General features: G+C 33.5%; 1 protein-coding gene across 2 annotated transcripts in view; it reads left to right on the forward strand.

Annotated features, from left to right (window-relative positions):
- Positions 1-27,497, forward strand: part of LOC134273197 (leucine-rich repeat and coiled-coil domain-containing protein 1-like) — an 82,948-nt gene that overhangs the window by 47,318 nt on the left and 8,133 nt on the right. For both annotated transcript variants that reach the window (XM_062755380.1, XM_062755382.1), the window contains exons 13-22: positions 1,627-1,743; positions 6,650-6,734; positions 9,406-9,519; positions 20,678-20,749; positions 21,185-21,259; positions 25,230-25,329; positions 25,809-25,897; positions 26,427-26,501; positions 26,766-26,879; positions 27,352-27,446. In XM_062755380.1, the coding sequence (XP_062611364.1) occupies positions 1,627-1,743; positions 6,650-6,734; positions 9,406-9,519; positions 20,678-20,749; positions 21,185-21,259; positions 25,230-25,329; positions 25,809-25,897; positions 26,427-26,501; positions 26,766-26,879; positions 27,352-27,446 (936 nt within the window). The remainder of the gene's footprint in view (positions 1-1,626; positions 1,744-6,649; positions 6,735-9,405; positions 9,520-20,677; positions 20,750-21,184; positions 21,260-25,229; positions 25,330-25,808; positions 25,898-26,426; positions 26,502-26,765; positions 26,880-27,351; positions 27,447-27,497) is intronic.

A 27,497-nucleotide genomic window follows, 5' to 3' on the forward strand; every position in this document is an offset into this window, starting at 1 on the left:
TAAAGTGGAGCAGTTACACTACTACGGCCCTTTTCACAAAAACAAAATATGAATAAGATTAATACTTTCCATTCTCTAAGAAAATATCTTAGCTTTAGTTGGTCAGCAAAAATGTTTTATTTCTATATCATTAAATTACTGTATAAGTGGAAATTTTAGCGAGGCGTAAATTTAGCAATTTGTCCTTAAAAACTGGTATTTTATTTTTAGCGAGAAGTAATTTTAGCGATTTTAAAATTCTCACTAAAGAAGCAATGGCAAAATTTAATCTACACTATATATGCTGCATTTACTGTACATTGTAAATAATATTTTAAGAAAAATAATTCTTTATTGAACAATAAATTAGAGTTGTGAAATTTTTTTTTTGTAAAAAGGGCTGCTGATGCATGCCATGCTTGGTTGAAGTGTCCAATGTATTTCTGTAGAATTTATCACATATCATTGGTTCTAATTAGACATTACTCGTATCAGCCATTTTAAGTCAAGTAATAATTACAAATGGGTATGTGCTGTAGAGAAATAGTGGAAGGAGGGAAAGTAAAACTCTTCTCTCTAGGCTTATTTGCTAAAATCATTCCCAGGCTAGTTCATCAAGCGGTAAAGCTGAAAAGTATGTAAATTTATTGCCCACTGTGTTACCGACTGCTCAGTAATGGCGGCTTTTAGCTTCATTGAGTAGGGCTGGTCACTTGGTATCATACACTTACGCAGAATTAAGTTAGATTAACAAGGTTTTTGCTCTGCAATACATCTTTTCCCGTTTCTTGGAGGTAATATAGAAACACAAGTCGATCGAAGACATTTGAAGGATGAAGATTTTCTTTGTGGCTAGCGACTAGCATTTACCAAGTTTTGAATTTGTCAATTTCTGTCTGTCATGAGGAGGTATATTAAATCAAATTATGTCCCATGCAGTTTAACCACAAAATAGAAGTGCCCCCTCCAGCTAGGATTATTATTCTTGTCATTAAATATTGATATATATTCGGACTAGAACAGAATATATCGCTCCGTGCTGTGGTCTTTCTTCGGCAGAAATATCTTTTTATACGCAGTTCACTACTGACTTTTGTCTTCATCTTCATTATTTTGATGTGTTTTAATCCCACACTATTTCCACACTGATAGTAAATTATACTGACTCTATCATAAAGCTGGGGCTCTGTGCATTTAGACTGAAATACTTTATAGTCCTTATGTTTCACCACAAATGTATTTAATTCATCTTTTCTTTATTGTTAAGAGAAGAATATAATTTTACAATTGTGCAAACAATAGTTTGACTGAATTAATGTTTTGAAAGCTTAAATAATTTAAATGGAATAAAATAGTGCAATATTTCACCTGAAGTTTTCTCACAATAACATTAGCTTTTACGCACTTATATCAATGCATATGAGATATGGCTATTTGATTTTGTCTGACTAATTAAAAGAGTAAAGTCGTCAAGATAATAAACTTTTTAATTATCAATCATAACAAAGCAATTATATATATCTTAATAAACCTAATAGTTATATATCATGATAGAAAATATTTACAACAAAATTATATACCATAATAAACCTAGTAATCATTATAAACTTAGTAATTAATCATAATCTACCTATATGTATTGTACAGGGATGAGATGAAGAAGAGATACAGTTTGGACAGTAAGGAGTTACAGGAAGTGATCTCAGACCATGTGAAGAAGGCGGAAAAGAACTACAGCCTGGAGGTCAAATCACAAAATGATAAGTAAGGGGAGGTCAAAACACAGAATGATAAGTAAGAGGAGGTCAAATCACAGAGTGATAAGTAAGAGGAGGTCAAAACACAGAATGATAAGTAAGAGGTCAAATCACAGAATGATAAGTAAGAGGTCAAATCACAGAATGATAAGTAAGAGGTCAAATCACAGAATGATAAGTAAGGGGAGGTCAAATCACAAAATGATAAGTAAGGGGAGGTCAAAACACAGAATGATAAGTAAGAGGAGGTCAAATCACAGAGTGATAAGTAAAAGGAGGTCAAGTCACAGAATGATAAGTAAGAGGTCAAATCACAGAATGATAAGTAAGAGGAGGTCAAATCACAGAATGATAAGTAAGAGGTCAAATCACAGAATGATAAGTAAGGGGAGGTCAAATCACAGAATGATAAGTAAGGGGAGGTCAAATCACAGAATGATAAGTAAGGGGAGGTCAAATCACAGAATGATAAGTAAGGGGAGGTCAAATCACAGAATGATAAGTAAGGGGAGGTCAAATCACAGAATGATAAGTAAGGGGAGGTCAAATCACAGAATGATAAGTAAGAGGAGGTCAAATCACAGAATGATAAGTAAGAGGTCAAATCACAGAATGATAAGTAAGGGGAGGTCAAATCACAGAATGATAAGTAAGGGGAGGTCAAATCACAGAATGATAAGTAAGGGGAGGTCAAATCACAGAATGATAAGTAAGAGGAGGTCAAATCACAGAGTGATAAGTAAAAGGAGGTCAAGTCACAGAATGATAAGTAATAGGTCAAATCACAGAATGATAAGTAAGAGGAGGTCAAATCACAGAATGATAAGTAAGAGGAGGTCAAATCACAGAATGATAAGTAAGAGGTCAAATCACAGAATGATAAGTAAGAGGTCAAATCACAGAATGATAAGTAAGGGGAGGTCAAATCACAAAATGATAAGTAAGAGGAGGTCAAATCACAGAATGATAAGTAAGAGGAGGTCAAATCACAGAGTGATAAGTAAAAGGAGGTCAAGTCACAGAATGATAAGTAATAGGTCAAATCACAGAATGATAAGTAAGAGGAGGTCAAATCACAGAATGATAAGTAAGAGGAGGTCAAATCACAGAATGATAAGTAAGAGGAGGTCAAATCACAGAATGATAAGTAAGGGGAGGTCAAATCACAGAATGATAAGTAAGAGGAGGTCAAATCACACAATGATAAGTAAGGGGAGGTCAAATCACAAAATGATAAGTAAGAGGTAAATCACAGAATGATAAGTAAGAGGAGGTCAAATCACAAAATGATAAGTAAGGGGAGGTCAAATCACAAAATGATAAGTAAGAGGTAAATCACAGAATGATAAGTAAGGGGAGGTCAAATCACAAAATGATAAGTAAGAGGAGGTCAAATCACAGAATGATAAGTAAGAGGTAAATCACAGAATGATGAGTAAGAGGTCAAATCACAGAATGATAAGTAAGGGGTCAAATCACAGAATGATAAGTAAGGGGAGGTCAAATCACAAAATGATAAGTAAGAGGAGGTCAAATCACAGAATGATAAGTAAGAGGTCAAATCACAGAATGATAAGTAAGACGAGTCCAAAGGAACAATTCATAATGAAGAAAGGGTTTTTTTTTTTTTTAATCTATATATTTCATTAAAATGATTGTATTAAAGTTTCTTGATTTTGCTTCTAAATGAAGATGAATTTTTTGCTAAAAAATATATTTGTATTAATGAAGAAATTTACACTGAAGTAAGTTTGTAAAATTGGAAGCAAGTCTTTCATGTGAGTAAAATTAAGTAATTTTAAAATGATTCTGTTATGATCAAATTTATCCCCTGCTGTTGATTTATTAAGCATTGGGATGTATTCCACACTGATACCACTTTTAAAATGCTGAAGATGTTCATTCAGTAACAGAGCAAATTTTGGCGAGAATGTGTATACCCTGTCTTATATCATTAGAAATCTTATAAATTTATACAAACAATTAATGAGGCATAATTGACCCCTCTAATTAGATTATTCTTGTGCATGTTTTGTTTGTTTCCTGCACCAGCAAGTCTGTATGACGGATTCTTGGTTAAGTGTGTTTGTTTGGGTAATTACGTAAGACAAACACATTATTATTTGTCTGTTAGGAGAGCTAGGAATCTCTGGTTAAGGGATGGCTACTCTTCAGCCCCGTCTAGGATACCTGGAGCCACAGATATTGTGGTGTTAGACACCCAATTATAATTTCTTGTCTAATTGTATTTTTATGCCAGGGATGCCGATTTTTAGATACTAATTTCTATTTTGCCAGAGGTGCATTTCTTGCTACTTAGCTATATTGACCTACCATACTGTTCACTCTAACTGTTTACTGAAGGCATTCAATAATCATTAGCATTCTATGATTAGAGACATCATGACAAAGATACAAATGTCTGACTAAATAAGTGTAATGTAAAATAAAAATTAATTTTCTTATTCTAATTTTCTGATACTTAAGTAAAATATCCTGTTCAGTGACATTTGAAGTAAGGTGTTATATTTTTTATCATGGTTATGGTAATTCACACTTAGTACTTACTGCAAAAAGAAGTTATAATCTCATGTGGCATGATGTGGGCTCTAGATGGACAGCAGGGAATCAATTTCATTACAAATACATGCTAGCAAAAACAGAATGTTTTTAAAAATGTGTCCCCCATTTACCACTTAAAATAATCGGGTAACTGACCTGTCTGCTGGCCTGTAGTTTTCACGTCAGATATCAACAGATGGGGATAGTGTTTCTTTGAGTTATGATTTTTAAAATGTTAGCATCTATATATGTAAACAAAGTTCTTAAATTTGAATTACAATGGAGAGATTATTTGCAGAACTTAGATTAATTATAGTCACCTAATTACATCTAAATTATTGCTACAATTTCTCTAAAAAGAATTAATCCTCTTTCATATGTTGAGTTATAAAACTTAATCAAGTGATCTTGCTTTAAAGATCATGGACCCTTTAATACTCTGTTTTAATGATAATTAACTGTATAAATCTATGACACTTGCGTGCAGGCAGCATAAACACAATGGACTACAGCTGGACACAGCTGTCAAAGTGACCGATTAAAACGTACCCTCTCCCACATACAGGGCCAAGTGGAGTAATCCAAAATGAGGCTCTGTCTCATAGGTCATATCAAGCTGTAACTCACACAGACAAACAGAAGATTTACAAATTCTTAGCCGTTAAGAGTTCCAAGCAGATTGCAATGAATGTTTAAAAAGTTTTTTGTCCTATATGAAAAGAAATCAAAACATTCTTGCAAAGAAGTGCATGGATCTTCTTTCATGTGAAATCATAGCATGATGTTGCTGAAAACTGATAAGTTTTTGTAACAATTTTATTTTAAATTTCATGGACAGAATGCAGATTTCAAAAAGAACTGAAACTTACTCTAAAATCTCATATTTTCAAGGGGTCAAATTTTCGTGGTTTTAGGAAAATATATTGGTTCATGGTGATTTGATTTCGTGGTTGATGAATTGTTTAGTAGTGATATATGTAAAAAAAAAATTGTATTTCGTGGTGGACATAAATTCACTACATGAAAATTGGTGATTTCACAGTATCTGAAAGTGATCATGAATACATCATTGACTCTAGTTGCGAGTCAGCTACCGGGTATTTTAGAAAATTACATTTTTGACATAACAAATTAAATCAGAGAAAAACGGTTGTCTCTCTTAAAAAATTAAACTTTTGTAATGGTAATTCAGGAAGCTTTTTGCATTAAAGGTATTAAAAAAAATATTTTGGGAGCAAAATGCTTCATACTTTTGTTTAATATCCTAATACAAGCTTTGATTTAACTACTGCAAAGAATTTTAACTTTTATTGCCAGGGAATGAACTTATATAACGTTAACTTCAGCAATGATATTTTTACTTAAATTTTAACGAAATTTCGGATTCATGCGAGAATTCATGATTCATACTTCGGTGCTCTATACTGAACATCAGAAACAAAAATTGGTCATATTCAGGTTTATTTGAAGAATAATATGACTTGAACAAGCATTAACTTCCTTAACATTACCTTAAAATCAATGGAATATTAGAATTGTTGAAAGTTTAGTTAATGATGCCATTTTGTGGATAATTCTGTTTTACAAGTTCACTGATATGCCCTTTAGAGAATTATGATGTTCATTTTGCTCTTTGAAACAATTAATTTTTTCATGTTTTATATTATGAACTGGTTCATTTATCATACAATGACTGCTTATATTTATTTTAGTTTTATACAAGTTGCTTATAGATGGAGGTCAATAAAATAACAAAAAGACCATTTTAACTGTCTTTGAAAATATTGCAATGCATATTGCAATATAAATATCACAAAATATTATATAAGATGATTATTTTCGTAGTTTTCATTGGCTGAAAGTACATTACGTGATATTCCTCCTTTCATGATATCGACGCGGAAAGTAATATCGCACGACACGCCATTCTTTTGCACTAAAGTTACGTAGTACGTTACGTCATAATATAAGAAGCGTGAATTTAACCATTGTGAAGTAATGACAGCCAAGTCCGTTCAGTTAGGACTGTGTCAGTACATTCAATTTGAGTGATTATATAATATAACTATTATGGACTTCAGTGAACGGTCAATATGTGGTTATAAGGACTCATGGCAATTGATATTGACCTCAGACACAGAAAATGATAGCGACCTCGCAGGCTCGGTCGCTATCATGTCAATATCAATTGCCATGAGTCCTTATAACCACATATCGACCTACACTGAAGTCCATAATTGTATAATATCACAGTTCCGAATTTCCAGCTGATACCCAACCCTATAGATGTCTTTACAGATGTTCAGAAATAGCTATCTGCACAGTTACACGTTAAAAATTGTTTTTTATAGGGTAGATCTTTTGACTAAGCAGTACGCTGACTTGGAGGATGAATTCAGAATGGCTCTTCAGATTGAGGCAAATAGATTTAAGGAGGTAAGTTTGGACAAGCCGTGTTTATCTTCTCTGATCAACACATAATCTACTCCAGATTGCTAATTACTTTTTTAGTAGCCACAATTTATCAGGTAAAAATTCATGAATATATTCTTTATATGGAGAGCCCAAAAATTAACCATGTAAACTCTGTTATAGCTCACCTAAGCAAAAGGCCATAGTTAGCTTTTTAGCTTTCTGTCTGTCCATCCACCCATCTTTAAACATTTTCACTTTTAACTACTTCTTGAAAAGAATTACAGAGTTAATTTTGACCAAAGCTGAATTAAAGCATCAATGGGGAAAGGGGAGTTTAAAATGTTAAAAAGATAGAGCAAGCCCCGTTATATGGATAGATAATTAAGAAAAAAGGGATGGGGTCATTAAAAAAAATCTTCTTCTTATGAACCTTGGGGCTAGAAAAGTTTAAACTTTAGTGAAAGCATCCTAGGGTATTGAATGTTTTTAGCTCTACTGGTCAGAGACCAGAAGAGCTTATGCGATAGTAATGCGTCCGGCGTCCATCCGTCTGTCTGTAAACAATTTTTCAAAACGCTACTCCTCCTACAATTTTAGTCTGATTTCAGTATAACTTGGCACACAAGTAGACTACACTAAGATACATAAAATAGTGCATCAGTTTTTGATTTCGATGAACGGTGTTGCCATGGTTACTAAATATAGAATTTTCTGAGTAATTTCTTTAAAATGCTACTCCTTCTACAGTTTTGGTCTGATTTCAATATAACTTGGCACACAAGTAGACTACACTAAGATACATAAAATAGTGCATCGGTTTTTGATTTCAATGAGCGGTGATGCCATGGTTACTAAAAATAGAATTTTCAGAGAAATTCCTTTAAAAGGCTACTCCTTCTACAATTTTGGTCTGATTTCAATATAACTTGGCACACAAGTAGACTACACTAAGATACATAAAATAATGCATCGGTTTTTGATTTCGATGAATGATGATGCCATGGTTACTAAGAATAGAATTTTCTGTGAAATTCCTTTAAAACGCAACTCCTTCTACAGTTTTAGTCTCATTTCAATATCACTTGGCACACAAGTAGACTACACTAAGATGCATAAAATAGTGCATCAGTTTTTGATTTCGATGAGCGGTGTTGCAATGGTTACTAAAAATAGAATTTTCAGAGTAATTCCTTTAAAACGCTACTCCTTCTAAAGTTTTGGTCTGATTTCAATATTACTTGGCACACAAGTAGACTACACTAAGATACATAAAATAATGCATCGGTTTTTGATTTCGATGAACGATGTTGTCATGGTTACTAAAAATAGAATTTTCTGAGAAATTCTTTAAAATGCTACTCCTTCTACAGTTTTAGACTCATTTCAATATCACTTGGCACACAAGTAGACTACACTAAGATACATAGAATAGTGCATCGGTTTTTGATTTCGATGAGCGGTGTTGCAATGGTTACTAAGAATAGAATTTTCTGAGAAATTCCTTTAAAACGCTACTCCTTCTACAGTTTTGGTCTGATTTCATTATCACTTGGCACACAAGTAAACTACACTAATTTACACATAATAGTGCATCGGTTTTTGATTTCAATGAACTAAAAGTAGAATTTTCTGTGGAATTCCTTTAAAATGCTACTCCTACAGTTTTGGTCTGATTTCAGTATAACTTATCACACAAGTAGACTACACTAAGATACATAATTCTGTGCATCGGTTTTTGATCAGTACAAACCAGTAGAGCTACAGTCTCGACAGAGACTTCTGGTTAACTGTCTAAACTTGACCCCCTGGGGTAGGATGGGGCCACAGTGGGGATTTCAAGTAAGGTAAAAAATAGTGGGAGAAAATACATAGATGACCCAGGTGAGCTTTGTGGACCCAGGGATTTTCGTTTTGTGTTGGCATATGAATGCTGCATACAAACTGCCAAATCATTTGTATGGTTCATTGTTTTATTACATATAAAGAAAATATAAGTAAAATTTATAGAAAACATATTAAAAACTTTGAAAATATATGTTTTGCACATCAGAAAGGCATTCCAAAGCATGACAAAGCATACATGTCAACTGTGGTAGCAGATTAATGTAATGGCCTGATTTTTTTGTTATCCTGTCATCTTCCAATAACTCTTCTTACCTGTTAAAATACCTGTATAATACCTTTATAATACCTGTAATCGGCATTACAGGGTGAGATGAAAGGATGTACTGTAGATAGACACGACCAGTACATGCTGGGCTAGGCTCTCTGTCAGTCTCCTTTGTTTATGATCAGCCAGGAAATCAGTAATGAAGAAATCAGTTTATTTCACTAAAGGGAAGACCAAACTCTCCTTCTGGTGGCTAATATTTCAATTGACACATCAAGGTTTGGTGAGAGGAGCTCCTACCATCCTATATCTGTTACTGATATCAAAGAGTTTATTGTTGTACATATGATTACCGATAATCATAAAGTCCTCAAATTATTGATATTTTTTCCTATTTTTATCCTGATAATTATAAGATTTATTTTTGCTGATTTAGCAAAACAAGAAGTAACAGGGTTCTTTTAATTGCTACTGGGTGCAGTTTTTAATAAACACAAATGACAAAAAGTGGTAAATTTTACAGATACTTTTACTAGTAATAGGAGGGAGCCTTTATATTATGTATATTTTTTTCCTCAACAGCTTCAGCATGCATTCCAGACCATCAGTGAAGAGAATGCTGAAAACAAGCAGGCTTTGTTAGCAGCTCAGCAGAAAGATGAAACATCAGCAGCCATGATAAGTGAGCTCTCACAGGTAAATTCTAGCTCAATGAGCTCTCACAGGTAAATATTAGCTCAGCAAGCTCATACAGGTAAATACTAGCTCAGTGAGCTCACACAGTAAATACTACTCAGTGAGCTCTCAAAGGTAAATACTAGCTCAGTGATCTCTTACAGATAAATACTAGCTCAGGGAGCTCTCACACATAAATACTACTCGGTGAGCTCTCAAAGGTAAATACTAGCTCAGTGAGCTCACACAGGTAAATACTAACCCAGTGAGCTCTGACAGGTAAATACTAGCTCAGTGAGCTCTCAGGTAAATACTAGCTCAGCGAGCTCTCACAGGTAAATAATAGCTCAGTGAGCTCTCACAGGTAAAGACTAGCTCAGCGAGCTCTCACAGGTAAATACTAGCTCAGCAGGCTCTCACAGGTAAATACTAGCTCAGCAAGCTCTCACAGATAAATACTAGCTCTCACAGGTAAATACTAGCTCAGTGAGCTCTCATAGGTAAATACTTACTCAGTGAGCTCTCACAGGTAAATACTAGCTCAGCGAGCTCTCACAGGAAATCAGGCTCACTGAGCTTTCATGGGTAAATAACAGCTCACCTATCTCTCACAGGAACTAACTAATCTATCTCTCACAGGTAAATGCTAATTCATCTATCTCACACAGGAAAGCTAGGTCCTTATGTTCACACGGGTAAATACTAGCTCACTCTAGAGAATATATTGATAGCAGACATGTAAATACCTGGCCAAGCATGTCTAACCAGCAACATAGAATTCCTGATAGAATGTACCAAAAGCAAACAACTAATTACATGGCCAAGCATATTTTATATGACAATGGATGCTAAGATAAGGCAGGTTGCTTTGTGTTTAAACCTTTTAAAAAGCAGGAATTAGGATATGAGATTCTGTGCTTAACTAAAAGCTTCAAGAAAAAAATAAGTCAATTCTGGGAGAAAAGCAGGTTTTATACATGAAAAACTCGGTGAAGTGTTCATTTGTAAAATCCTTTACAATGATTTTTATCATCAAAAGTATCTACAATTAGAAATAGCCAGTCTTTATTCAGGTGAAATAGTGCTAGGATCAGGGATTCAATGAATCTGGGAACCACATTTTTTTATATATATAACTAATGATCTATGACGTGTACTTTTGTGAATGGTACCAGCCTGGATTAAGTTCCGTTGTAATCTCTGTATTTTTGTGTTTCATTCTAATTTAGTTGTACTTTTTGTAAAGCTTAATACCTTTTGTACTTTAACCATCAACTGATCTTATATGTTAGATGGGTGGTTAGATATTGTAAAACTAAAATTATCTCCCTTTGAGTATTGTTATGGAAATTGTGTTAATTGAGATTAATCATGCAGAAGATTTTTATCAGCGTATTATACTGTTTATACTATTTTTCTGAAAGGTGTTAACTTTACTTTCATTTTGCATTTAAAAATGGTTTTAATTGTCTTAATTTTTTTCAGTACCTTGAATTAATTAAAATTTATGGTAAACAAATTATTTAAGGTCAAGATCTAGTAAATGAAAGGTGCCTACAGATTTATCAAACTTGAGAAATAAATTCCTTTATTGATGCTTTACAACTTTAGCTTGGTCAAATAAGGTGTTTCGGGGCATAATTTGCAGATAAACAAGATGAAAAACTGTATTTTAAACTGTCATTTTCAATGAAAAATTAAGAAATCCAGTCATGAATATGGAAGTTTTTCTCATATTCGACAAAGGAAATGTATCCAGATTGCCTACAGTCTCTCAAAAAATGGTCATTAGTATGTTCATTGCCTATACTTTAAATCAATATAAAATTTAATATAGGTGTCCGGTTTACTTTTCATATGATTTTAAATTGAATGTCATGAAAATACCCTATTTTCTGCATAATTCTGCTAAAGTCGTAAAGTACGGGAAAAAGAAAGTTGAAATTGATTATGACGTCATAATGGATCTAGCACCAAAAAAGTAGTCTCAAGCTATTTACTAGATCTTGACCTTAAATTGATTTAGTGTAAGTATTGTGTAAATGCATTTTCTTGTACCTAATGTCTTAAAAGGTAGCTGTGTAGGATATTATGGTACATGTACAAGGCAATCAAAACCATGATCATTTAATTTTGCTAAAGTGTTGTGATCTTAAGGCATGGCTAGATTTTCAAAAATTTAGACTTGATTTCAGAACAGCAAAGCGATGATTAGTCATAAAATATATCTAATTTTAAAGAATCGTAAAGAAAAAATATTTGCAATGTGTAAAGGAACAATTATTTTTTAAGTCTTTAAATCATGTTTTACTGAAGGATGCCGTAATTTTTTCAGTCTGCATTCTGGCAGACTTTGAATAGAATGCACAGCATGAACTTTTCAATCCATAGGACCTGCTATAACAGTATTATAGAGACCTTCATCAAGCCCTGCTATCCGGCCGCAGGGTTAATTTTCTATAATATTCCCTACAAATCACAACAGGTTCAATTAAAAGACAAAAAAAAATCTAGAAAATTTATCCTTTAATTTCATAATTCAGTGGGCCGCAGAAATTCGTTTGACATAAATCTGATTTGAATTCTTTCTAAATACGGAGACCTGTAGTCTGTAGAGCACATTTAATAGACAATTTGTAAAACATTGAGAGCAGGTTTGGCTAATTCACTTGTTCATTATTGGGGCCAATGATTTTGTCATCATCATTTGTACTGGTTTGTGGACAAGACTATTTTAGCTTACCAGAGTCAGAAGCCTTTGTATATTTTCAACCTTTTGCCAGAACCACTTGTCGAATTTGATGCCACAAAACATCCAAGTAAATGGATTATTTGCTCAAATAAACAGGCTTTGTATATTTTTTCAAACTTTTCCTAGAACCACTTGTCAAATTGGATGCCACAATTTAATATCCAAGTAAATGGACTATTTGCTCAAATAAACAGGCACTCCATTTTTAAAGGGGAGACAAATTAGAAATGATAAAAATAGAGTTGAGTAATTTTTTAAAATTCTGAAGAATCACTGAATAGGTTTTTAAAGAAACTTATGTAAAAGGTGCTCTGTTTAGAGTAAATTATTTATTTTTCTTTTCAAATCATTTTTAAGGAACTGGATTGAACTATAAAAGGGGTCTGTGATAGCATTGTAACTCAGGTGAGAATTGTGGCCCATGAACCTTTCTAGGGCTGTGTATTGAGCCAAAAATTTCGATACGTTACGATACAATATTTTTTAAAGCGATATGCGATATATTGGATTCTAAAACAAGTCCGTCAGAAAAGGCTTAAAAATCACTTTAATGCATAATTTTCATAACAATTAAGTGTTTTATTACCCATTTTAAACTTCTTGTCGCATTGACATTAAAATAAAACTTCAAATGAAAACTTTTAATGACAGTAAAATAAACATGTTCAAATTCAACTTTCTTTGTATTTTGTAACAATTACAAAAACTGTGTTATTTCCTTACAAATTATATAATTATTGAACAGTTTGATTTCAAAAAAGTTAAATATAATCTTTGGTGATTGAAATTCCGTATGTTTTTTAACAGAAAAAAAAGAAAAACTGTTTGTCATTTGTATACGATATTGGAAGTTATTTTTCTATGGTCATTACAATATTTTGTCATTACAACATCGAAATAAAACTGGTGCACCGTAGCGTCATAAAATATATGTGTTTACCACTTTCCTAAACCTTTAAGCAAATGCCTTAAAATTTTTAGACTACAAAATTGATTGTAGAATAAGTGTGTAAGTTGTTTAAAAAACTTTTATTTTGAATCTCAAATTTGTATTCTTTAATAAAAGTTAAGGCAGGATGTGCACATTCAAGCATTATAAAATCTTTATTTTTGCCTAATTTTTAAAAGAATGTAACAATGATGTTTGTAATTTTCTCTAATCCCCATTTGTTGGGATATATTTTGATAAAAAGATGGACCACTGTTCTTACTCTGATTTATCTAACTTTAAAATTAATGTTGTTATTAATTAACACAGTAATTAGATGATTATGTTACACTGAGATCTAAAGGTAACACTAACAGAATAAGGCCATTGAACTTTGATTTTTTTTAATGCTAAATAATGGCTTAATAATTTGTTTCTAATGAAGTAGATGTTTATGAATCGGCTTAAGTTAGTTTGTGTTTCCGACGGCTACCACCGATGACATCACAGCACACCTGGGGGATTAAGTCAATCATCCTATCTATTGGTTGGCTAAGATCACTTCCTGTGTCGGGTGCCAGGATGCTAGTTGTCTTTAATTGAACTCTGTCATGCAGGGAAAAAAGTACAACATGCTCTGAAGTGGAAAATTGCTTTAGCTGATTGAATACTAAACTATAATCTCCACAAGTATATCAGATATTTAACTGTCAACCTACACTGTGTTTATATACTTCAGATTTAGGAATTAGCTTTGTTTTCAATTTTAATCTTATTTGCACTAATAAAATGTATAGCCTAAAACAATAAAAAAGAAAACAGCTGGGCATAACGAAGTCAATCCCTACAATGGACTAATGATCTTGCAGGGCAAATAAAAAAACAACGAAGAAACAAAACAAAACATGGAATGATCCCGCAGTTAAAATTCTCCAAAGATAATTGTCGCCAAATTAACCAGAACACAATTCAAATAATTACTTTACAATATTAAATCAGAAGACTCGAAGGAAATTAATTTCTGTGTTGACCTTTTGAATACCTGATTGCGACAGTATTTTTTAGCTGCTGTCTAGGATGAAGATACCGTTTTGTTGTTTTATTACGTTGAAGTTGTACAGTTTCTATCTTAGGGTTGAGTACTCGGTCAGGTATAGAGACTGATTTTGAAGTTAGTTAATTTTGATCTTACGCTGGAATTAGTTGTTTTGTTGATGGCAATAATTCGCGACAAATAAGGGAGATAATTTTGTCACCTGCGATGCCTGACTCTCTCACAGCAGCAGAATTTTTTCTCTCCTCACAACAATTTCCCTCTGCGTCATTTTCCCCGCTGTTCTGACATATTTGGGTTGCTTCGTCACACGTCACTTTTGGTGTAACTGTTATGTTGTGTACAGCAGCAATCATATGCTCCCCATGCTTTGTTTGATATTTTTCTGACCACAAATTCATTGAAATAATGACGTGAGTTTTACAGTGCATTCCTGTTGGGTTTTTTTTTTTAACTCCTTCAGATTGTGGTACTAATTTTTATGAACTGTTATTAGGTCTTTAGCTGCTTTTATCTGTACTGCTACTTGATTGTGGCCCAAATACTGAAGGGCTCAAACAATAAATTCAGTTAATATATGGTTTAATGTAGATTAACCCACAACAATAACACATAATCAGTAAATTGAATACAAAGAGGATGGTTCCTCAGATTCATTGTGTAGAATCAAAATCCAGGAAGTTTGAATTTTGTTAAAAACTCAAAAATAGCCCTGAAACATATACAAATGTACCAAATAATCTGACTTTTAGTGTGTGTGACTTTGCTCTTTTGCATTTACATATATGTAGCAAAATATTGACAGATGCAATGATTATTAGGCCCCAGGTTTATAAAACAGACTTAGACTTAAGTCAAATTTTAATCACTTGTAAATGTGGTAAAATTTGTATGAATAGTCAAAGAAATATAATATATTTGCTGATAGGAGCACTTTAATAGTGCAATTGTATATTAAGCTAATATCTTTCAAGATCCAGGGGCCTGAACACTTATTGATGTATAGCCATAACATGTACTGAAATATGGTCACATGGAGTTATTTTTTTGGTTGTGGCACACCTTCCAAAATGCATCAACTGACAAGGAATGACAAAAGACAGGTCTCAAAGAGTGAAAATTTAGTACTGTAAATCACTTTTTATTTGCGAGAACTTTATTTTTGCATATTACGCAAGACTCTCTGCTTTTATTAGCTCACCTGAGCCGAAGGCTCAAGTGAGCTTTTCTGATCAAAATTTGTCTGTTGTCTGTAGGCGGCGACGGCGACGTTGTCATAAACTTTTGACATTTTCATCTTCTTCTCGAGAACCACTGAGCTAATTTCAACCAAACTTGCCACAAAGTATCCTTAGGTTGAGGGGATTCAAATTTGTTCAAATGAAGGGCCAAGCCTTTTTCCAAGGGGAGATAATTATGAATGAGAGAAAAATTGATGGCATTTTTAAAAAATCTTCTTCTCAAGAACCACTGGGCCAGGAAAGATGTAACTCGTGTGGAATCATCCTCAGGTAGTGTAGATTCAAATTTGTTTAAATCATGACCCCCAGGGGTAGGGTGGGGCCATAATAGCTGATAAAGTTTTACATAGGAATATATAGGAAAAATCTTTTAAAAATTTCTTCTCAAGAACAAAGTTTGAGACAGGAAATCATGAAACTCTGTTCAAACGTGTCCGGTCCATATCTTTCTTATGGAGGGACATAGAAACTACTACTCCACACAAAGATTGCCCATGGTAGGGTGTGTCATGACCTTGACCCAAGGTCATTTACAAATTGACCACCAAGGTCACTGGAAGCCAAAATGTTCATAATCGTGTTACGGTCTTCATATATATGGATAAACTTGGTAGGTTCTCATTTCACACAAAGATTGCCCATGACCTAAGGGTGCATCATGATCTTGACCCAAGGTCATTTGGGGAACTTCAAGGTCACTGGAAGAAAATTTTCATAATTTGTGTCCGGTCCATTTCTTTCTTATGGATAAATTTGGTAGGTTCTCATTTCACACAAAGATTGCCCTTGACCCAAGAGTGTGTCATGACATTGACCCAAGGTCATTTGGGGAAGTTCAAGGTCACTGGAAGAAAAATTTGCATAATTCAGGGTTCGACACTAAAATTTTAAATAGGCTTTATCTAGTGGACTAGTAAAAAACTTTCTACTAGTCCGCAGCAATTTTATGTGTCCTTCAAAAATATAAATAAATAGATAGAATTAATGTTGCAATGTACTTTTTATACTTTTTTGAAATAAACAAAATATTTACATGAAATGTTTATACCAAGAATTCGTTGAAATCGCGCAATCAGGAACTACGATCGTATTACCGATTTCATTCATTTTTCTCTATACATGATTACATCATCCATACATCCAACATCTGTCTTTGAGTGTCATACTTAATCATGATCGATAAAATGTTTAATTTCATACCATTGAGTCCTAAAATTAAGGGCCGAATTGACTCAGAATTACGTAACTTCCCGTGAAGAAGCTAGAAAGCTAAAAATAAATATGGGGTTTTCCAGTGTAAGTTGCTGAGAATTTGAACATCGGTAAAATCCCCCCCCCCCCCCCCCCCCCCCCCCCCCGAAAACTTTATTAGTCTGGACGGACTTATTAACTTCAAATTTTATTAGTCCGAACGAAAATGTATTAGTCTGAGACTAACGGACTAACGTTAATGTCGAACCCTGTAATTTGTGTTCGGTCTACATCTTTTTTATGGATAAACTTGGTAGGTTCTCATTCTACACAAGGATTGCCCATGACCCAAGGGTGTGTCCTGACCTTGACCCAAGGTGATTTGGGGAACTTCAAGGTCACTGGAAGAAAAAGTTCATAATTCCATGTCCGGTCCATATCTTTCTTATTGATAAACTTGGTAGGTTCTCATTTCACACAAAGATTGCCCATGACTTAAGGGTGTGTCATGACCTTGACCCAAGGTCATTTGGGGAACTTTAAGGCCACTGGAAGAAAAATTTCATGATTCATGTGTGATACATATCTTTATTATGGAAAAACTTACTTCTGAAAAACCCAGCGGGGGGTATTTTGTCCCGTTTGGACAGTTCTAGTTTAGCCAGGAAAGATGAAACTGACGTGAAATCATCCTCAGGTACTTTCCATTCAAGTTTGTTCAAATCGTGACCCCGGGGGGTAGGGTGGGGCCAGTATGGCAGATCAAAGTTTTAATAGAAATATATAGGAAAAATCTTTAAAAATCTTCTTTCAAGAACCATTGAGACATTGAAAGATGAAACTCATGAAATTATCCTCAGGTAGTGTAATTCAAGTTTGTACAAATTGTACCTCGGGGGTAGGGTGGGGCCAAAATGGCAAATCAAAGTTTTACATAGGAATAAATAGGGAAACCTTTTAAAATCTTCTTTTCAAGTACTTCAAAGCCATGATTAGTATATACACACTAATTAATTCTAAATTATTTTTTTTAAAAATATATTTGATATTTATATGGAATAATCCTCAGGTAGTGTTGATTCTACTTTGTTCAAATCATGACCCCCTGGGGGGTTAAGATTCAAGCCCCCCTTCTCCCCCCCAAACCTCAGTAAACTTTCAGTTCTGATCTGATATGTGCTTTTTCCTAGCCATTGTGTTCAGGTGAGCGATGTGACCCCTGGGCCTCTTGTTCTTGCTTAATTTGTGTAAGTAAGAATTATGTAAACAAAAACTACTGGCATTGATTGCAAAAAATTGTGCGAAAATAGTGATTTACAGTATGACTGAGGCATAAAAAATCTAACAGAAAGACTGATTGACAGGAAAACGTAAATGAGTGGCATTTGAAAAGAACTTTTGAGTTAAGGCCAGGTAAAATTAATCTTTAGATTCTCATCCTAATTTGCTAAAAAAAATTGGGGCGGGTGGGCGGATTTTATTTTTTATTTTTTAGAATTGTTAAATTGTAAGTATCAGCAAAACTTGGACTCTTCGTACACATTTTTTTTCATTAAGTTAATGCCAATATGAATGGATTTTATTCTTTTCATATTCTTTTAAGTATTTAAAGAAGATTCTTGCTTTTAAAAAAATAAATATTTATTGTCAATTAACAAATTATCAAGTACCAGTACACAAATATGGCACTTGCTAAACAAAATGAGGTGGGGATACCAATAAATTGTGTATGCATGTGGGGATACCAATAAATTGTGTATGCATGACTTCCCAAATACCTTTTAGTTGTACCAACAAATCCCTCTGTTTTCTGTAAAATATAAAAGATTTCCACCTCCCTAAAAATTTGATCGTTCTCGAGACTTGACATGTTCGACATAAAAATAGATCATAATTTGCAAAATCTATAAAATATATTCTAATAAAATACATGAAAATACTTTTAACACCCAAAAAATCAAAATAAAAAACACCAGGACAGGACATTTTGAGAGGGGCGGGCGGGGATGAGAATCTAAAGATTAATTTTATATGGCCTAATATTAACCATTTCATAGAATTTAATGAAATTTCGAGGGGAGATCAAAAAGTTCGCAAACTATCTCTATATCTACAAAACCACAATTCAGATTAGAATGAAATTCGGTACACACATAGCCATACACAAGGTCTATAAATAGCATATGCTGAATAAAGTTTCTCTCCTTTTTGTGACGTCACAATGTGAAAATGACGTCACTATTTAGGTCACTTGTGACGAAAAATGGTTGTCTCAGTCGAACTCGTTCAACAAAGGACTGTACAATTTATTGTAATATCTTAGAAATCCCTCTACAGTATCATATAATAATTTGTACACAGTTTATTGAGATAAATGAGTTCCTATAAATTCAATTAATGATTGGATTAATCGTTTAAGTGAAGGAAGGCTGATGGTTAAAAATGATACTTGTCATCTTGCCCAGTGAAAGCAAGTTTGAAAAGATATGTACAGTGGACCTTCAGATATCCGGACGCCAGATATCCGGATGCTTCAGTATCTGGACGATTTTTCATCGGAACGGAATTTTTAAATGTTACTTTGTCTTGTTTAACTCGTAATTCAGGTATCCGGACACTTCACATCTCCGGACAAATTGACTAGGAACCAAAGCGTCCGGATAAATGAGGCTCCACTGTATGTATTTTTAATTAAGCAATTTGCTATCAAAGACCTCCAATTAGCACTTTGAAAAATAGTTGAATATTTGAACAATGATATAAGTATTAAATACCTAAGATATCGTTTACTTTAGATTTTATACATATTAAATATGATAAAAAGGATGCACCCATTCTCTATCCACCCTGAATAAAGGTCTCTCCTGAGACAGAAGATTTGTGTTTTAATGGTCGCCATGCTTATTTTTGGAAAGGATATTATTATCCACCCATTCTGTTGCCGAGATATGACCATTTCTGACAAAGATATGACCATTTCTGACAAATTAACTGTTCTTGTCATAAAAATTAACTCACATGGAAAGAAATATAAAACTCGGAAAAATCTTTTAACTTTTGTGACAGAACGCTACGGAGGGGGTCACGTGACCGCCAATATCATGTGATTCGCGCATGTGCAGAACGGTGGTTGATGTGCATTAAAATCAGGGAGGATTAATTTAAAATATAATCAACATTAAAACTAAATATTGTTTCTTGTATGGAAGTTATTCAATTAGTTTGCAAACTTTTTGATCACCCCTCATATTACCATGAAAAAGTGCTTGAAAATCTGCACTTATTTTGATGTCACTTTCTTATTTTTATGATGCATTATAACTCCAAAAATGATGTCAGAATCTCAAATGTTAAAGCAAATTGAAAATATTTTTGTGCACATGATATGATCAGAAAAGTGTTTCAAAAGCTACTTTGTAAAGATAAATAGTATGAAGGCAGAGTAAGACTGAAACAATGGAACTGGATATCTAGTTACAAGAAATTCTACATTAGAGACCTTACTTTTCCTCCCTTGTATTAATTCTTGATTTCCTAAAGGGCATTTATTAGTATTTGAACATTTTATCTAATTGTGTCCATGCCGTCCTTTCTGACAGACTACTCAAAAGCTGCTCTTTATTTAATGGTAAACTTTAGGATAAGATCAAATTTGCTGAACCTATACTTATAAAATTTATTACTTGCAATGTTTCTTTGCTTCCCCTCCATTTAGTAAATGTCGTTTGTATTATCACAGCTTGTAGATGCCATATGTTGACATTCAGATCAGAAAGACTTGGGGTAATATAGTGCTGAACCAAACTCATGATTTATCAGTTCTTATATATGACTGTGTTCCAGGAAAGTGTGGGCTCATAGTGGATCATAGAAAAATAATTAGAAACAAATTATGCTTAGAAATGCTGAAAAATTAAATGTTATCAATCAAAAATAAACAAGAATTAAGATATTACCTGTTGTAAGGTAAAGACTATGCCTATTTTTTACAGCTTCTTATTTTTTGTATTTAGCTTGTCAAGGAGCAGAAAGGTAGAATAGCAGAGTTATCTAAATCCAAACAGGAGCAGGCGGTGGAATACAGGGTACGCACACAAATCTCATATGTCTCATTTACTTAACATCGTAAGGAAACTGAATGTTTTACTTAAGTTTACTTCGTACAGATTACTTTAAAATATCTAATAATGAATTTAAAAGCTTCCCAATATTATATTGTTTAACCTGGGTTGTGACAGTTTATGACAGTTTAAACTTTAAAAACTGTTCAGTGGTTTATTAAAGAAAAAAGAAAAGCATAAACTGTCCAACTTAGGTCATAAAAGATATTTTTCCTTATTATTTGATTTCCTATCTCTATAGATAAATAAATGACACTCCCTTCAAAATGTCATAAGGTTTTACAAATTTAAAATGAAACATCGGATGGACTATCTTTATGTCATTTTGAGGCACATGTACACAAAATGAAATAATGAAGTAATGAATTCCTATAATTTGTTATTTGTTCTCTGTAACAGGACAGGATTCAGATGCTGGAAGCTCATGTAGAAGAAGCTAGAAAAAGAATGTTACAGCTCGAGCTCCTTAAACAAGTAAGCTTCAATAAACAGAAATGTAGAGCAAGCTAGAAAAAAGGTATGTCACCACAATAAAACAGAGGTATGTCATCACAATAAAACACAGGCATGTCATTACAATAAAACACAGGTATGTCATCACAATAAAACACAGGCATGTCATTACAATAAAACACAGGCATGTCATCACAATAAAACACAGGTATGTCATCACAATAAAACACAGGTATGTCGTCACAATAAAACACAGGTATGTCATCAAAATAAAACACAGGTATGTCGTCACAATAAAACACAGATGTGTCATTACAATAAAAAAAACAAGTTTATCATGCTAAAACATTGCATCACAAGTCAGAAATATCAAATATGTCTCTATTTAGGAGGATTTAGTAGGTAAAGAGAAATAACCCATTGTGAATCTGGAGCTCCATAATAATCAAAGTACTGAGACAGTACTGAAAGACGGGGTCAAAATAATTTTCATGCTAGATTTCACAAATGTGATTTTTTTTTAACGAGTTTTGATAATTTTTTTAATTAACAAACTAAAAACAAAACTGTGAGTAATATAGATTTGCGTTTTCATTTAATTTGAAGTATAAAGTTCAATAATTGCTAAGCCGAATTTCACATGGTCCGAATTAATATTTCTCCAGAAGTAAACAATGGATGATGCGTACGCAGTCATAATACTACGCAGGAGAGTATTTTGTTTACTAGTGTGTTTTACAATTAATATTTTGAGTTTACGTTTACAAAATGCTTCATTAATTTGATTTAGAAAAAAGTTTATATCACTTTGTTCAGTTTGATACAGAATGTTTATATTTTGGTCAAAACTATTTCTGCACTCTTTCATATAGCGTAGATTTAATTCATGTGTTATCACCACGACTTCCTTTTTGAAGGTTCTGACAGTAAACTACGAGGGCTGTTCAATAAATAATGTCCTCGGTGCTCGGAAAGAAACAAAAGACGCCTTTCAATGATTTTGTCTTCATTATTTTACTTATTAATCTCTTTTAATTACAACACATGTCCGTAACCTTTTTTATCCAATTTCTGATTGATTTTAGAACTCATTTTTGGGTATGACCCTTAGTATACTGGAAAATGGCAGATCCAATGATTTCCTGGACTTGTTTCTTCCTTATCAAAGGTGTTTTTTTCAAGTTTGGAAATAGAAATAAGTCAAAAGGTCCAAGATCTAGCGAATATTGTTAATGTGAAAAAATATTAACTATCTGTGTATCCCGAAAACCCTTTTACTCTTCAGGGCGTGCGGGTTTATACTCTTCAGGGCGTGCGGGTTTAGACGCTGTCATGAAGAAATTTAATGTAGTGAATCCCTGATTCTGGGTCCTTCCTCTAATAAACCTTTCGATTTATTTGCAAAAAAATTGTTTTCTAGCCTCATACAGAAATTAAACTGTCTCCCCGAATACGAATTTGAACAACCAAACCACTAATATTTAAGAACATTGCATATGAATCTGTCTTTGTGCTCTTGCAATTCCTTGCTCTCGCCACACCTCTGTCTTTGTCAAGTACATCTTATGTTAAATTTTGTTTTGAGGATTTTAAGCAACAGATTCAAGTTCCACTATCTGTTTGAATATCCAAAAACGTGGATAACTCCAATTACTGATATTTTAAAATAATTGTTAAGACATTCATACACGCTGTCATTTTCATTCATTTTTAGCTCTACTGGTCAAAGACCAGAAGAGCTTATGCGATAGTAATGCGTCCGTCGTCCGTCCGTCTGTCTGTCTGTCCGTCTGTCTGTCTGTAAACAATTTTTCAAAATGCTACTCCTCCTACAGTTTTGGTCTGATTTCAATATAACTTGGCACACAAGTAGACTACACTAAGATACATAATTTTATGCATCGGTTTTTGATTTCGATGAACGGTGTTGCCGTGGTTACTAAAAATAGAAATTTCTGTGAAATTCTTTCAAAATGCTACTTCTCCTACAGTTTTGGTCTGATTTCAATATAACTTGGCACAAAAGTAGACTAAACTAGGATACATAATTCTGTGCATCGGTTTTTAATTTCGATGAACGGTGTTGCCGTGGTTACTAAAAATAGAAATTTCTTTGAAATTCTTTCAAAATGCTACTCCTCCTACAGTTTTGGTCCAATTTCAATATTACTTGACACGCAAGTAGACTACACTAAAATACATAATTCTGTGCATCGGTTTTTGATTTCGATGAACGGTGTTGCCGTGGATACTAAAAATAGAAATTTCTTTGAAATTCTTTCAAAATGCTACTCCTCCTACAGATTTGGTCCGATTTCAGTATAACTTGGCACACAAGTAGACTACACTAAGATACATAATTCTGTGCATCGGTTTTTGATTTCGATAAACGGTGTTGCCGTGGTTACTAAAAATAGAAATTTCTGTGAAATTCTTTCAAAATGCTACTCCTCCTACAGTTTTGGTCTGATTTTGATATAACCTGGCATACAAGTAGACTACACTAAGATACATAATTCTGTGCATCGGTTTTTGATTTCAATGAACAATGTTGCCATGGTTACTAAAAATAGAAATTTCTGTGAAATTCTTTCAAAATGCTACTCCTCCTGCAGTTTTGGTCTGATTTCAGTATAACTTGGCACACAAGTAGACTATACTAAGATACATAATTCTGTGCATTGGTTTTTATTTTGATGAGTGGCAAGGATCATTTTTCTATTTATTGCTGATTTAAAGTCTCAAGTCCCAACTGCTACTTTTCTCTTCCTTTGTTTTAAGTATAAACCAGTAGAGCTACAGTCTCGACAGAGACTTCTGGTTCAAAATATAGGGTAGCCTTTGAGTACTAAGCTTTTTTACCGTCAAATATTTCTTAAAAACAGTGTAAACTACCCCCGATGTAATGTCTATCAGATTTGCTATTTGTCTTTAAGTCAATCCTACATCATCAAGTATTTTTTGTTGAAATTTGGCAAACAGTACATAAGTGTTATAATTTTTTGTTGGCAAGGACGGTACCCATTTTTGATGCCCATTATATAATTTTTTATCATTGAAATCCACCTGCTCATTTGTCTATAAAACAGGCTTTGATTGCTGTAAATTTCACATATTTCAGTGAATATTTCTTTGGGATTTTTAACAAGTTTTACAGCAGCTTTAATGAAGCTTTTATTTTCGCTCTAGTTTACCGATTCTTTACCATTCATTTATAATGCAGTGTCTCGAAAAGCCCTTGTTTCCCAGCTTCTCACAATGAAAGTATGTGATGAAAAGTGGTCACATGAACTGTTATAAATTCATTAAAGATTCAATTATGAGAGAAAGCCAATTTTAATGTCATATGATATCTGTATTGTATGTCATAGAGTTCAGGACATTATTTATTGAACAGCCCTTGTAATAGACGGGGTCACGTGACCCCGTCTAAAAATAAAGTCCTTTTTACAGGACACCAAAGGGACAAATTGAGAGGTCACTACAAGCTTTTGTAAAGCTTTGATTTTATATACAACAAAACTTGTTTAGTACGAACACGGATATTGCGACATAGCGAAGTCATCTTGGATCCCCAGCTATATGAATTTAATTACTTTCTTATACGGTTATAATGAATTACGGATATAGCAAAGTGATTTCACAGGTCCCAGTGAGTTCGTTATAACTGAGTTTTACTGTAGATTTAATTTTGATGTTTCAAGTAAATGTGAATCTATGAAGCTATGAAACAAACTTAAATAATAATTTTAAAAAAAAAAAAATGTAGAACACACACTTTACAGAACAAGAGAGACTAATTTTTTTTATTTGGAGAATGTCTTGTTCATGTCATATTTTGAGAGATCACTTTATATGTTAGAGAAATGGAATGTATTCAAATATTACATATAATATTTTTCTCAGTCTACGTGTCACAGAGTATGGATTGAGGACTTCTGACACAGCTTGAGTTTACTGCATGTATTTCTAACTTTCTTTTTATTAACAGGACAAGACTAAGCTCTTAGCTCAGGTCGAGGCCCAGGAGTCCGTTATTTGTGGTCTGAGGGCCGAGAGGAAGTTGTGGGGCCAGGAACTAGCACAACAAGGTGTGTGGGAATCATCAACCAAAATTTTAAAATTTTACTTATAGCATCCAGACATTTCAGGTTGAAGGATTAAAGATGGGGGGTTATAATTTATTTAAATTTTGCCAGTCATTTTCTTATGAGGGCATTTTTTGAAGAAGACTTTAAAGTAAGGATAATAACAAGAAAAGAGTTAGTCTCTACTTGTGTACCTTTTATTACAGTGGAGTTGTAACATGGATTAAACGTGTACAATGTATTCTGCTTTATAACTTTAAGGTTATCTAACTCTAACACATATCTCTGTTAACTAAAGATTTACAGTCAGACTGTGTGTTCAATTTAAGAGTTTCCTTATTTACACTACTTCTGTTACGTAATTTGTCAGTTTCCCTGATAACTGAAGATTTACTGCCTCGTTTACAATGCTAGTGCTATTACGTAATTTGTCACTATCTTTTACTGTCTGATTTACAGTGCTTGTATTATGTAATTTTTAGGTTCTTCCCTAGCCCAGGACAGAGGGAGACTGGAATCTAAGATTGAGGCCCTCAACTCAGAGGTCACAATCCTCAAGAAAAACCTGGAGGTAAGTCAAGAGGGATAACTCTTGTAAGCTTCTTATAGTTCTGTGTGTAGCTTTTCTCATGTTTATCTATCTTGTTAAACTTGAGGATATCAAGCACTTATATATTAAATGCCATAGATATGTCACGGTGATTTGGAAATCCCAGTTCCTTATTCTTTAAAAGTTTTACCCTGTATATCTTGAATCCTCAGATATCAATCTTAGTGTATCACTGTTCTGCCAAAAAAATGTAGTCCTTATTTGTTTGATTTCAAATTCACTTATCCATATCTTTGCCTTGCTTTACAGTGATAAAGAAGGAAAAAATAGGACTTTTTAAATCCACTACATATAAATGTTAAAGACACACACTTTGAATATTTCATATAGTCAAAAACCAGACAAGAATTCTTCCTTTATTGATAAGACGTTTTAGGAAATACAGCACAAGGCACCATTTATTTATTTTGTTCAGTAAATAATTTTTGAGACATATTTCGTGTCATTTTATCTACACATAGATTGTAACTCTTTGACTTTTGATGTTTAGAGGGAGACTGATGCCTTGAAGATAAAAACCAAAATGTTGGAGGATCAGACGGAGACCATCAGGAAACTGAAGGAGGTGAGATTCTGTAGAGTACACAGGACAGGTAGCAGGGTTAATATAAGATACTATTGATCCAAGTTATAAAAAAATAAAGAAATTTGCATCTGAGAACTGCATAAAAGAATGAACTCCTGCTCAAATTTAGGAAATTAATCTGTAATATACCCTGCAGAATTAAGTATGCATCCAAGTCCATATTTTTCAGGCATTTTTTTAAAATTTGATATAAACAAACATTTTAGAGTTTTTATAAATCTGAGTTAATGTATGACTTGACAGGCTGTTATGGAGAGAGATGAGGAGATAAAGAGAACTCGTGAAGAAGCCCTGAAAACACAGAGGAATCTAGAGGAACAACTGTCAGAGGAAAGGGCAACCATGCAGGAAAATCAGGTAATGTACAGCTCAGGTATATACAGGTAATATACAGCTCAGGTGTACACAGATAAAGTAAAGCTCAGGTGTATACAAGTAATGTACAGCTTATGTGTACACAGGTAATGTACAGCTCAGGTGTACACAGGTAATTTACAGTTCAGGTGTTTGTTCAGAGATAAAGAACAGTTCAGGTGTACAGAGATAAAGTACAGCTCAGGTGTACCCAGGTAATGTACAGCTCAGGTGTATACATGTAATGTACAGCTTATGTGTACACAGGTAATTAATGGCTCAGCTGTACGCAGGTAATGTACAGCTCAGACATGCCCTTTAAATCAAATGAAACTTGTAACATATAAAGTTCTGGAAAATTTAATAAAGTACAGCTTGTATAGAGATTTAGATAATTACCAGAAGACTTTCATAGGTGTAGGTAATAACAAGAAATGATATTTTTGCTTATTTTTGTTTTCTTGTTTATCTTCAGGAAACTTTGGAGAGATTAAGGGAACGTAAGCAAGAGCTTAAACAAGAAACACTGGATCTGAAAGCAGAACTGGAGGATTCAAAAAAGGCTCACAGGTACTAGTTTATATACTGTATAGGTCAGGATAGTGTTTAACTGGGATTTAC

This window comes from Saccostrea cucullata, unplaced genomic scaffold, assembly GCF_032062105.1.
Source record: "Saccostrea cucullata isolate Sc308-1 unplaced genomic scaffold, CSIRO_AGI_Scuc_v1 ctg336, whole genome shotgun sequence".
NCBI classification, from domain to species: domain Eukaryota; kingdom Metazoa; phylum Mollusca; class Bivalvia; order Ostreida; family Ostreidae; genus Saccostrea; species Saccostrea cuccullata.